General features: G+C 41.8%; 1 protein-coding gene across 2 annotated transcripts in view; it reads left to right on the forward strand.

Annotated features, from left to right (window-relative positions):
• Nucleotides 1-8,018, forward strand: part of LOC101850319 (tripartite motif-containing 13) — a 10,842-nt gene extending 2,824 nt beyond the window's left edge. The window contains exons 2-4 of one of the 2 annotated variants that reach the window (XR_004858334.1): nt 604-750; nt 4,096-6,515; nt 6,549-8,018. Coding sequence is in view for 1 of the 2 variants with exons in the window: in XM_005094195.3 (XP_005094252.1) it covers nt 656-750; nt 4,096-5,359 (1,359 nt within the window). In the remaining variant the exon portion in view is untranslated. Of the gene's footprint in view, nt 1-603; nt 751-4,095 lie in introns of both variants that reach the window. The other variant, XM_005094195.3, reaches the window with a different exon arrangement.
• The last annotated feature ends 6,415 nt before the right edge of the window (nt 8,019-14,433 follow it).

A 14,433-nucleotide genomic window follows, 5' to 3' on the forward strand; every position in this document is an offset into this window, starting at 1 on the left:
AAATTTCCTACCAACGAAAAAGTATTAGGTGTGTCCCGCGCGATCATATGACCTTATGCAGTTGCGAGCGCCGTAAAACCCTATACTAAACAAAAAACAAAACAATAGTTATCCAATTTCTTCACGCAATGTTCAAAGGCTTCCAACGGCGTCTGTAGTGTAAATATTAGGCTCCTTGTTGTTGTGTGTAAAAACAAGAGGTGAGTTCCAGTGACAGGAAATTATTACACAAAATAACCACAAAACACCCCCTTCTTCTCCAACTCCTCTCTCCCCACTATCAGATGCACCCTCTAAAACACATTGCTACCTTAGAATTACTTCGTTCAATCTGACGTTTTTGGATTTTTTTGATTTACTAAGACAATGCTATCAGGAACCAAAAGTCCTATTTGTTCTATCCAACTCGTAAGATAATTTGGAGTCTTATTCAAGATATTCAAAGAATTGCTTTTTGATAAAGCTTGACCCGTAGAGAAATTCCAAAAGTTTTACGTCAATTTTCTCAAAGCTAGGCACTGAGCAGATAGAACTATGTACCTCTAAGGTAGCGACACACACTCAGCTATTTCAATATATCTACAAGTACTTTGTTTGTCCCAGGCTGACCAAACTTGACAGAAAAAACACACAGGAAGAGAAACTGGAACAGGTCATGATGTCCACCCTCGGCAAACTGAAAGAATTCCTCACGTGTGGCATCTGTCTTGGACTGCTCAAGGAGCCGAAGATTCTAGACTGCTTACACAGGTAAGGCGAAAAAATATCTGTCAACGAATGAATCTAGATAATCTTCTTCTTCATCAGGATGTGTCAGGTCTAGAGCAGTCATTGACGATCATGGTGCCCCCATTACTTCCTGTTGTCTATCTTCTTGGTCAGTTTGATCAACGTGAGGGATGCGTCAATGAGATTTCGAGATAATAAATAGACAAAACAAATACATAACTTCCATTTAATTTAACCCCACGTCAAATTTACGTCACAATCATCATCATCCAGTGCCAGATTTGCCACAGACATCGGCGATCATGGTTCTCCATTCATTCCTTTGCTCGGATGCTTTCAAAAAAGCTACGTTTCTCTGATCTTTCCCTGTTACCCATTTGTTTAGGTTACCCAAGTATGTTGTTCTGGGCCTTCCCCTGCCTCGCTTGTCATCAATTTTGCCAGTGAGAGCTAGGTGTTCAAGACCCTTATGTCTCTTTATGTGTCCCAAAAACTGCATTTGTCTTTTCCTGATTGTTTTTAACACTGAGCGTCCCACGTGGGCTTCATCAACCACTACCTCATTTGATTTCTTCTCCTTCCACGATACATACTTAACTTTCTTTCTCCTCTGTTGCCGTTAAGCGTCGAGGGGAGATGCAGTTTTCTGTGGTAGGCCAGCTCCGCAGCTCTTTCAGTTGTGATATTATGTTTTCTCAAGGTTTCCTTGACGCCCTCAATCCCCCTTTTGTGTGCCCTTCCTCTTCCTTTATAGCCTGAGTGCTTAGTATTATAGGCTCTTGTGGCAGGCTGGCTAGGTGATGTACGTAACAGGTGGCTAAACCATTTTGTTCTCGGTCTTTCTATGAAATGCAGGCAGGACTCAATGCCAATAGCTACTCTTACTTCTTCATTTCTCTGCCTGTCTCGCCTTGTGATGTTAAGGGTTTTGCGGAGATATTTTATCTCATAATGATGTACACAAATGCAGAAATCAGTAATACACGTACATAAATGCACGGATACTAAACAATGTCACAAACATACAGGGGGTCATGTTTTGTGCTAGGGTTATCGTATCTTGCTCAAGGACCCATCGCCAGGTTCGTCTCTCTCATGATCTAAATCATGTCGATGGGGGCGTAAAACATCCTAATATAAAAAGGGCACACCCCAGTAACCACCCACATAACGCTGTGTCTTTGACATATGCTTGACATTATTGTGATCCCGACTTCACTTATCACTCAGACTTGAAATAATAGACAGTTGGCATTTTAGGTGTGTCCAAGGCTGCCTTTTTCAGCGTTCTAAATGGATATAAGCGAGAACAAATTGTTTCTCTGATAACGTTCATGCCAGCATCAGGCATATTCTGATAGCCCCCCCCCCCTTCCTCTTATTTTTTAGGTGCAATATATATTGTAAATGTTTAGGATTGTTGTTAATACTAGAACCATCAGTGATAACAAAGGTTCTAGAAATAAAGGTATGGCCAATATTTTACATCGCCATATTGAAAAAGTGACTGGTGAACACTTAAGTATATCCAGTATAGCTGTGTGATGCACGGTTTCGTAGTTTACTCATGGCAATGAACACAAACTCAGCTGTCATAATAGTATCTCCTGAATTCTCTTACACAGTCTAATCCGCTTTAACGGCCACTTGTCTAAGAAAATCACCTGTTCAAACGGCCACTTCCCACACCCCCTTTGCGTCTTTTCTACATCCTAATGACACTCTCCAAGATGTGCTCATGTTTAAGACAACTGTTTCCCCCTCGTCGACAATGGTTGACCATATTGAACGATTTCTGCTGCATACCCGAATACTGAGTGTCCGCTCCTTGGCACCCCCCCCCCACCATTCTTTGCACAAATCCACCGTGAAATAACTCTTTAACGAACCGAATAGAACAATAGATCTACTTAAACTTACTATCATTTTTAACGATGTACCTCGTTTCCAAATTTACAAGCACAGACACCCCAACCCCCCGGACGGTGCTACTGACTGAGGTGTCTTACGGCCATTCCCAAAAGGGGGGGGGGGGGCTTTAACCATTTTTGTATGCACAGTAGAATTGTAATTGTAAACGGGCTGACACATCAATGTCATGCTCATAAATGTGCCTGAACTTACTTCCTTACTTTGTTGGAGAATAGGCATCATTGCAGGCGGCACAGTGCCATAGCTGCTCCTCCCTCCTTTCCAGGATCCATGAAAGGGTACCAGTTTTCAGCTGGTTAGATATTCTTCTGGCTTTTCTACGCTGGTTGCTGTCTCTCCCCGGCCCTCTAGAGACACCAGCTTTCCTTAGTCTATCCATTGTGTGTGAAGCGGTGCCTTCATCCTCTCTGTGGTCGTTGAACCACGCTGTCAATGCTGCCATGACTGTTGGTGGATCTGCTAATTGCATGGTGCCGCCAATCTCAGCCTGGCCGGCTAGCTTATCAGCATTTTCATTACCTTGAACTCCTGCATGACCAGGGCTAAAGATCCATACAATCCTTGTGAGTCTGCTGCTTCGTATTGCCCCTCGCCAGTCTACATACATCATGCGTTCCTTCACTTTTTCGAGGGTACTCATCGAGTCGGTGACGAGGATGGCAGACTGATACCCCGTCGTCTTAATCTAGTTAAGGGCTCATGTGATGGCTTTCATCTCCATGCACATGCTGGACGTGGTTATACTAGTGGCGCCAGACACTGAGCTCGTTTTGATTTGTGGAGCTTTCAAGGCTCTCAGTCTCAGCCCATTCGGCCTGGACCTGTCAGAGATGGACGTTGACCTCGGAGGTCCTGCCTCTTTAAATCACCCAATAATGTTGACAGGGGCGTAAACCCATACACTTTTTCAAAAAGGTTTCTAGAAGACGTCTGAGGGATGTGAAAAGTTAACGTTGAAACAAACACGGGACTAGTAGATTATGTAACTTACAGTTATCTTTGCACTTCTAAAGAGGGAAGTCCGCAAGCTGCACACATTCAAACTGCAGGAGAAATTTTTAAATGTTCTAAATGTGGAAACTTTTTCTTTGCCAGAATTGGTCTCATCGGCCACAACAGAAGCCACAAATCATCTCAGTCTGCAATATTTTAATTTCTTCTGTTTTGCTGGTCATCGTCAGACAATGACGGACGAGCTATTATTATTATTATATTATTATTATTATTATTATTATTATTATTATTATTATTATTATTATTATTATTATTAATATTATCATTATCATTATTATTATTATTATTATCATTATTATCATTATTATTAATATAATTATTACTATAAGCGTTTCTAAAGTGTCTTATTCTTAATCTAAAACATAGCTAGGACGTCCGGTTCTTTGCGTGTTTTCAACAAAAAAATCTGTCTCTTTGCAGGTTTTGTGAAGCATGCATTCACAAGCACATTTTGCAACAAAATCAAGAACAGTTAAGATACGATCAAGGATTCTGCTGCCCCACCTGCAGACACAAGACAGCGGTCTCCAATTCCAAGAGATCTCCTCAAAAATGGGCCGCTCGCTTGCAGACCGACACTGGTTTCAAGAACCTCGTTCAGTTCGTACAAACCCAAGCTAACATGCCGCAAGGACAGAATGTTTTCTCTGGCTCGTATCATCTGTGTCCGGTCCACCCAGATGAAAAGAACGACTTGTACTGCAATGACTGCGCGTGCGTCATATGTCACTTGTGTGCAGGCACGACTCACCGGAAGTGCGCTGAGGTTGTTGTTCTGGTCAACGCCGCTAACGAGAGGCGGCTTAAGGCGCAGGAGAGCGTCCACCATACGCTAGCCAAGCTGAAAGAAACGTTGACGTCACTGGAGTCATGTGGTGAACGCGTCAGTGAGATCAAAGGGCTTCGTACGAACGCTGAAGCCGCCATCAAGGAAAGGGCAAACACTCTGAAGAAAACACTAGCCCAAGCCGAGGCGAAACTCCTGCATGTTCTAGATGAGCGGTGCAAGTCCATTGAGGAAAACATCATAGGGCCTTTGGGCGGATATAATGACAAGTTTGTCACCATGAAAAAGAATCTGGCCTCTCTGTCTGGAAATCTACGGTCCATTTCCGACCATGATCTGCTTTCGGGAGACGTAATAGAAAAGGCCAAAGGGAGCGTGGACGATGGAGATTCTGAAATCAAGGCCTGCGAAGCTTTGTTAGACGAACTGTCAGATGTTAGGTTAACCTTTCAGAGTTCAAGCGGGCTCAACATCAGTCTTGGAACTCTTGTGGCAATCAGCGAAAGAGAAGACCCCAACAGTTTGGCAGCTCAACAAGCCAAAGGGGAAGTGGCTCTGAGCAAACTGAGAACTCTCAGAGAAGCTGTTGCCACAGGTGGAGTCACCACGGGTGACGACGGTAGCCTAGCAACGCCTGAGTCTGCTGTGAGTGTGAGTGACACCAGCCCGGCTGTGAAAGCAGCTGCTGCAAAAGGCAAGGATGGAGATGGGTGTGAGGACGACCTTGACTTTCATTTTGGAGTGCAGGAAAGCGATAAACCCACAGCGCCACTACTCAGCCGTCTAAACCAAGCCGTCAAATTCCCTGCCTCCAAGCGTTCACACTCAGTCTACGAGTATTTTTCCGCGCGTTCAAGAAAGCAAGTCCCTTTAACTGAAAGCCCTCCCGCTCCTTAGTTCTGCATTGCCTCTTCCAATCTGTATTGTCTCTCAACAATTCATAATTTTAAAAATTGAACAAAAATGCCTGATCATTTGGGAATTAAGCTATACATACTCCGTAAATAAGTCAACATGTTTGCCAGCTGTTTTTAGGTTTGCTGAGATTCAAAACTTTACTCTTTTTTATTGCAATAAATGATTATTTCAAAATTCAAATTCTGAATGTTGTCAATAGCAAGGAAAGATGCTTCCTGACTCCAAAATGTAAAGCCATAGGTTCGAATTCCCCGACGTTGTGCACTTGGGAAAGACTCTTTAAGCAAAATGGTCCTCACTTCACCCAAGTGGGAATTAGTCGCCCCGGCTACAGACAGCGAAATATCTTTTCAGTTTGTTCATGTTTGGACCCGTGCAACCCACAGCTTCCCATGGAAGATGACGATGTTTCTGAGTCGTCTTCTAGTGTCCGGTTGTGCGTAATAATAGTTCCAAAGCGCAAAGAGCGTGTTGTAGAGCGTGGATATATCCTGCATAAATACAGTCATTATTATCGCAATAATCATCATTCTTCTTCTTCTTCTTCTTCTTCTTCTTCTTCTTCTTCTTCTTCTTCTTCTTCCATAATGTAGGTACACTTGTTCAAAGAATGAAATCGCTTGTTTTTTTCTCACCTGGCAAAAATTTAGTTTTTGGGTTTAGAACCATTGAACAACTTGTCAACGACATGAAAATAAGACATCGTACACTCATGATTATAATCTCAACGCAAACTACACCCAACAAGCTTCTTTATTGATGTACATGTTAACGGACTTTACTTACTTATTTTACTTATCCCTTTGTCTATTCTTTACTAACTCACTCAGAAAAAAAATGTGGGACTTGTCCAGCACACCGCCTGCCCCAAACGATCATTTTTGTTAGAAGTGTTTTTTCTTTTTTTTTCATTTGCAGTGTTTATTGCAGTCATTACCTTCTGAAACATCTTTCAACTTTCTTTGATCGTTCATTTCGTTTGTGTTTTGTATAGATTATTTTCTCAGTGTCATAATATACTGCTTCATCATTAACCTATAACGCGTTATGAAACCCTAACTTACATAAAGCCATAACATTCCATAAGATGATGCCACTCTTACTTGGTCACCTCTGACCCTCAGCGCATTGGAAAGTGATTAACGTTACCAGGTCAATGTCCCATCAGCTGATGATGCAACCATTATGTCACCATTGATCTCTGCAAAAAGGACACTGGATGAAAACGATTGGAAGGGTAACAAACAGAAGAGGTTGAAAGAACTGGGGATGCCTCTACACATGTCAAGGCACAAAGCGAGCAGGGTATGAACTTAACGTCCTTTGCCGTTGCCAACTGATTGGTACAAAATGCAATGACACCACAGGTCACTCTCTTGGAAGGAAAAGAGAGCCTACGTATATGCCATGATAAACAGGATAGACAAAAAGAGATCTTACTCAGCAAGTGAAAACCCAAGAAGAAATTAGACCCTCCAACACCACTTAAAAAGAGTTAACGGTTAAAGAATTCCTGTTTGTAAAACAATCTTCATGAGCATTACAGGCCTGACCCACTGGTTTATTTAAAGTGTCTTCTCCGAAAAAAAAAATCAAGAGCCCCCCAAGAACACATCATGCCCACCACGAGAGAGCCATGGATGACAAGTTGTTCCATAAAGAGACAGTTTTTGACAAACTTTCGAATACAACACCCTGTCTGCAGATGACAAAAATCCAGAACACTTCGGATCTGCACCGAGTATACTCGGAGAAGGAAAAGGACAAGGAAGCTGCACTGAACTCAGAGAACAAAGTGTGTGTCCTTTGTATGGAGATCCAGTGCGTCCTTCTGGCACCATCACAAAAGACATCCGCCGTATATTATAAAACAAAACCGGCTGTATACAATTTTACGATTTCGGATCTTGCCACCAGAGACGCCAGATGATATGTCTGGGATGAAGGTGGTCTGAGCTCCAACAGTTTCCATCATGTCTGACTCACTACCTGAGATCGCAAGAGACTGACTTTAACCACTTCATCATCTGCAGTGATGGGTGCAAGTACCAAAACAGAAACGCCACCCTGGTGAGTGCAATGGCCTTGCTGGCCAAAGACTTGACATCACAGTTGAGCAGAGATTCTCACCAAGGGCCATACCCAAATGGAGGTAGATTCAGCCCAGGGACCTATTGAGCTATCGCAAAAAAACGCCCTGATTTATATCCTAGTGGACTACTTGAGTACCATACTCCAAGCCAGACGCATCCTCAGGCCTTATGAAGTTATGCACCTGGACCACAGCTTTCTCAAAGATTTCCCAAAGGTCGGAGAGTACTAAACGATCCACCGAGGGAGAAGAGCAGGAGACCCTACTGTCACTGACTTGCAGGCATCAAACAACACTCCAGTCTTTAAACATCTACAGGAGTTGAAGGCCATCGTACCACAATGCTACCACAATTACTATGACACTTTGCCTCTGTAAGAAGCTTTGAAAGAGATCAAGTCAAACTCGATTATTGTAGAGTCTTTCAAACAATGGTGACTTTTTGTCGTATTGTCTTGTTATAGCCATAGGACACAGGGTGAGACAGACATGCACTTCTATAGTTGAGAAAACTCAATAAAGTACTTGTTATCAAGCAACGCACCTTGAAGAAAGTTGACGTTTTTAAAAATATACTTAACAAAGTATTTTTGTACAATAATAATATATTATTATGTAACCAGCTCCACTCAAACCAATTGAGGTAGCGGAGCTTTTATGTGTCTCTCTGCTTTTATTTCTTTCTCTTCTTGTTGTTGCTGCTGTTGCTGCTGTTGCTGCTGTTGCTGTAGCTGCTACTACTACTGTTGCTGTTGCTGTAGCTACTACTACTACTGTTGCTGTTGCTGTAGCTGCTACTACTGTTGCTGTTGCTGTTGCCGTAGCTGCTACAGCTAGTACTGTTGTTGTTGATGTTTTTGTTGTTGTTGCTGTAGCTGGTCGCCCTTACCCTTCGAACCTCCTGTTCTTCTACTTCAAATGTAATTAATAGACCTATTGCTGTGTTCTGCTTCTTCCACTTCTAGGAAATTTTCAACTTTCTGATTGCTGTTTTTGCCTGAATTCACCCCACAGCACTGTCATGACAGCAGCTCCTCTTCTTCCTAATTTTTCTGGGTTTTTTTTTTACTCCTCCTCCTCCTCCTCCTCCTCCTCCTCCTCCTCCTCCTCCTCCTCCTCCTCCTCCTCCTCCTTTTCCTCTTTCTCTTTATCCTCCTCCATTTCCCACTCTTTTTCTTCTTCCCCTCCTCCTCCTCCTCCTCCTCCTCCTCCTCCTCCTCCTCCTCCTTTTCTTCTTTTTTAATTATGAGGATGATAATGATGATGACGATGATGATGATGATGATGATGATACATGTTACACAAAAGATCACGACGATTGAAACAACAGACCAAATACGTCACCGGCAAGTGCGGCTTGGCTGCACTCAAGGCCAACAGTGGCTTCCTGAAAAAACCGGCCAACCCACAAAATTGAGGGTCGGTCGGCTTAATCCGGAAAAAAATTGAGCGACATAACCATCCAACCCACGCAGTTTCATTAAAAGCGATTCTTTAAGAAAAAAAGGGCTGCAGTTTTTCGGTGAAGTGTTTCTATAGGTGTTTAAAGCATTGATTTATCGTTAGACACCTTTTGTTTTAAAATAAAACAGATTTTTCCTTCTCTTGTAAAATTTACCTCGCTGGGGTTAGCCGGTTTTCTCACAAGGCCGACGATATATGATAGCGGCCCATTCGTAAAAAGCACACAACTATTTCTTTTTTCATTATATTCTGTGAGTGAGTTTACGTTCACCTCGACACAATTCAAACGTGAGGCAGCGTGGTGGAATCAGGCTCTCGTCAAAATAATAAACGTGAAGAAACTTGCATTTTTCCTTGGGATTGTGAATTTTTATCAAATTTATGTTTTTTGGCTCAACACCTTTCATGCCCATTAAAGAACTCACTCTGTGAGGATTTTTCGGAAAAACGTTGATTAAAGGCAACACAAAAAATGTAAATGTTCTGTTACCACGGACTCTTAAGCTAAGGAAATAACTCATCTTTGGCGGTCATTTTCTCACTAATTTTACCTCTGAAAACAGGTGACCCCCACCTCCTTCTTTTGTAAATATCTCGACTTGTATTCAAGATAAATGGATATTTTTTATCCAAATAAAGACAAGTGAACAAGCTTTAAGATGATACCAATAACTCTACACGCCCAAAAAATGACGAGAGCCTGATTTCACCACGCTGCCTCACAAATAATTTAGGAGACTGGCTTCCGACTCTGTCTGTTAGGGCCAACCTGGGCTGAAAGGGATGCAACATCCTAGCAGAAAGACTGAGCGCTACTCGAGAGAAAACTTTTCCCTACTCGAGAATCGAACTCGGGTCTCCTGTGCACCACAGCGAAGTGCTTGACAGCTACACCACAGATGTCGGTTCCTATAGTTGGATTGAGCTTTTAGATTTATTTATTTAGTATAATGTACATGGAGTGATTGCATCATTTGTTACAAAGAAACAATAATTCAAAACCTTGTACTGCCAAGATCATTAGAAAAAAATACTGCAAAAACATAGACATATAAGGGGAAACAAATTTTGGTTACTACAAAAGACTTAGAAAAAAACAAACAAACCAAAAAAACAAAAACACCCATCGAAACAACGCATATAAACTGAACGGTATATGCGTGTTGCGCACAAGCAGATCAACAAGAAAATCCAACTCAATTGAAACTTATTCTGCCAAGAACATTAATGAGTACTAAGCCCAGTTTTGAGCATAACCATGTAGGTGAAAGGCCTTGCAAAGACCGAATTTCTATAACACCTTTCAAAGACAATTCTAAAATATCATATTATTTTTCTTCTCGTCCAAACGCCAAACACTCCCCAGCATAAGTAAACATCATGATTCACTGAGGGAGACCGTAATTCCTTGTTTTGGAATCCTTGGGAGTAAAACAAGCCATGGTCACTGTAAACAAATTATGTTGGGCTATTCCACAGTAGCTGACGGGATATTTGGACTTTACTTTCTTACAGTAATCACATGTAGATCTAATTCAATATCAATTAATTTATTTCAACTTTGAATGGTCAGAACATTTGAAAGACACAACTAAAAATCATAGTAAATGCAGTCACTTGAAAAAAAGGGACGCTGTGCAACTTCAGGGACTCGTTTAGTTCCGGTAACTGACGGGACAAGTGAGGTTTTTCATCTATCTCGCCAGTTTCCGTGGAATGGGCCATTACCCGTTTTCGTGCTAGATCTAGATAAACACAAAGGTTTTATGAACACATGTGAAGACAATGTGAATACATCAGTCATGTGAGCTTCATGTGTGAACATAGGTTGTTGACTGATCGGGCACTGACCTTTTCGAAAGAAGAGTTTTGTTCCGAGATGAGATAAATAGAAACAGAAACAGAACAAACAGTGGGAAGGGCTTTTGCTGAGCTGAAACAGTGTGTACGATATCTAAGGCTTTCCACCAAGGGCATGATGACCCTAGAGAAAACTATTTAGGGCAAAGCAGTTGAGAAGAAATGCCAGGTATCTCGATAGGGGGACATAATATAAACAATCTAAGATATGCAGACGACACGGTCCTAAAAGCAGAAGATGAAGAACACCTACAGAATCTATTAAATGTCATCGTACAAGAGAGTGACAACATGGGCTTAAGCCTAAACATCAAGAAAACCGACACAATGGTGATAAGCAGAAAAACTCCAATCACAACATGCAAAATCAAAATCAATGATACCACCCTCAAGCAAGTTTAACATTTAAAATATTTGGGGACTATTATATCATCAGATGGGCGATGTCACACCAAAATTAAAAGCCGCATTTGCCAAGCAAAAGCAAACTTCCACAAAATGAAACAGATGCTAAAAAACACCAGTCTGTCACTGGAAACGAGAAAAAGAGTACTGAAAAGTTACAACGAGCCAATCCTATTATACGGGTGCGAAGCATGGACAATCAATAAACAGCTGGAAAGAACAATTGTGGCGACAGAGTTGTGGTTCATAAGACGCATGTTACGTATCCCATGGACAGCTAGAAAAACAAATAAAGAAGTCTTGGTTGAAGCAACGTTTAGAAGACAGCTTATGACGAATATAAGAAAGCGACAGGCAAATTTCTTCTGACACACAATGCGGAAAGAAGCATTGGAGAATATTGTAACAACAGGACAACAGGCACGTTTGATGGAAAAAGAGGCAGAGGTAGACAGAGGAAAAAGATACAGGACAAGATGACAGCATGGCTAGGAGCAGCAAGAACAACAGACACCATTACTGTAACGCAAGACAGAGTGAAGTGGAGGTCCATGATTGCCCACGCCAGTCGGCAAGGCACCGGATGATGATGATGAGTTAATAAACACCCTCCCAAAAAAACCCAAACAAAACAACAACAACAACAATAAAACAACAACAAACAAATAAACTAACAAACAAATACAGAGACAAACAGACACAAAAGTGTGGAATTTTCTCAGAAAAGTTGTCAAACAATATTTTGGGAAAAGGAAGTTCTTCAGGAACACACGATGTGCAAACACAGTATTGTGCTCATGATACCAGTTCCACACAACGCCCCATCCAAGAATATTATAGTGAATATATTTTGAGCCTGAACAGACCAATACATGACTGAAATAACGGACCCCCCCACTCTCCTCTTTCAAATACATGAACTTCTAACATTAACATTGGCATTTGGAGAATATTAAATTACAACCCCAGTCCCACTCTCTACTTCTGTCGAGAAATCCAAACTCCCCACATTTCGAGAGTTGTACTCTACCTACAGCTCGAAATGGGATTTCCGCGAAGTAAAACCTGTGGTCTGTGGTAGCCTCTGGTAGCCTGTGTTACAATTTCAACACCACTTTCATTGCAGCAAGGTTAATAAACAAGTAGAAAGACCTCGGAACATAGCTCTCACTCGTCTAAGCCCAGTACAGCATCACGATAAAACAGCTGGCCAACAGTTTTGTGGGCGAGTTGTGGGCAATGAAAGCAAGAGAAGCCACGACTAAATGTGAGGCAGCGTGGTGGAATCAGGCTCTCGTCAATTTTTGGGCATGTAGAGTTATTGGTATCATCTTAAAGCTTGTTCACTTGTCTTTATTTGGATGAAACAAAATATCCATTTATCTTGAATACAAGTCGAGATATTTGCTAAAGAAGGAGGTAGAGGTCACCTGTTTTCAGAGGTAAAATTAATGAGAAAATGGCCGCCAAAGATTGGTTATTTCCTTAGCTTAGGAGTCCGTGGTTACTGAGAATTTACATTTTTTTGTGCCTTTACTCAAATTTTTTCAGAAAAATTTAAACAGAAAAGAGTTCTTTAATGGGCATGAAAGGTGTTGAGCCAAAAAACAAAACAAAAAACTGATGAAAATTCATAAACCTGCGGAAAAACGCCAATTTATTCACTTGACGAGAGCCAGATTCCACCACGCTGCCTCACAAATAGACTACATTTATATTTATTGTATGTCGTGTGGACGTGGTAGGTATTTCTTATTTTCACTGTCCACAATTCATCTCCAAAACAGTTGGCCAACCGTGCGGTACTGGGCGAAGACAGTTGCGAGCCAAATTGGCGGAATCTCTTGAAAACTCGCCAAAAAATGGGAATTCGAACCAGACTCAATCAGCACCACAGCGCCGCATGACACCATACCAACTGAGCTGATGGTTCGTCTGAACTCGTAGTCTGCTCTTGGGGCATTTGTTATGGTCGGTGGTAAATGGAAACTAAAGTATAGATAGTGAATAGGCGGTTGGAATGTGCTCTGGTGTAGTTTGCTTCTCCTTTCCTATTAGACATAGATCTAGGTCGTCCTTACCTCACCTTATTTCTTGTGTTGGTTACTCTCTTGTAACACTTCTAAACCTCGGGACTTATATGAACTAATTGTGTTGTAAGTGCCGTAAAACGCTTCCTAAAACTAAATAACGGTAGTGAACTAACGTCTGTGGCGTAAATTGTGTCTCCACTCCGTGTACGCATAAGACGTGAGTTCGATTCCCGTGAGGGGAAATCTGCTCTGTTAATTGTCTCCCTCTTTCTGCTAGGACGCAGCAGTTTGGTCCAGTCAGGCAGAATGGAGGCAGTCCGTCTCCGTCTCTTTAACCATCTAAATTCGCTACCTTAGAATTACAAGGCTCTATCTACTCGGTACCTAGTTTTGAGAAATTTCAAGCTTTTTCGATGGCAATTCTTAGAATATTGTGATAACGTCTCCGAATAATCTTACAACTTTGACAGAGCAGATAGAACATTCTGTTTCTAACACCATTGTCTTAGTAACTCAAAGCGGCCAAAAATGTCAGATAGAACTTTGTTATTCTGAGGTAGTGTATTGTGTAGATAAGGGGGCACAACATTTACTGTTACGTCTACAAGTCGAGTGAAACGGCTAATTCTCAGTCTGAATATCTGATGACTTGGCTCAAACGACCAGGTTTCAATCCTTGATTCAGCCTGCAATGTGCAAGGGCTGTAACTCAAGTGGTACCATTCTGAAATTCGAAGCAGATTATCTTGGTTCGAATTCCATTCTCCAAAAGACTCAATTTTGAATTTGTTTACTTTGCGGTTTTCAATACTTTTAATCAGTCGCGTTGGGTTGTATCGTAGATGACGTCGAATTGGGAGGTCCCACCTGCAAAATGACGTTATATTCTAAAAAGTGGCGTTAATCCCATACGACAGTACTCTGCGCAAAACACGTACAACCCAAAAACCGTCTCTTCTCCAAGTACGTGAGCGAGCTGCACTAGCAACGGGTGAGCTGATCAACCCTTGAGGTAAACTCACGTTGTAGCAAGTGTTTTTATTGAGCAGCTCTGAACCTCTTATGAGATGCGCTATCCCGATCAGCTCTCTGTCTCTCTGTCTCTCTGTCTCTCTGTCTAAAAACATCTAAATTGTGTCGATGTGGACGTAAAACACTGTCTCTCTCTCTCTCTCTCTCTCTCTCTCTCTCTCTCATAT

Source organism: Aplysia californica, unplaced genomic scaffold (assembly GCF_000002075.1).
Source record: "Aplysia californica isolate F4 #8 unplaced genomic scaffold, AplCal3.0 scaffold00077, whole genome shotgun sequence".
NCBI lineage: Eukaryota > Metazoa > Mollusca > Gastropoda > Aplysiida > Aplysiidae > Aplysia > Aplysia californica.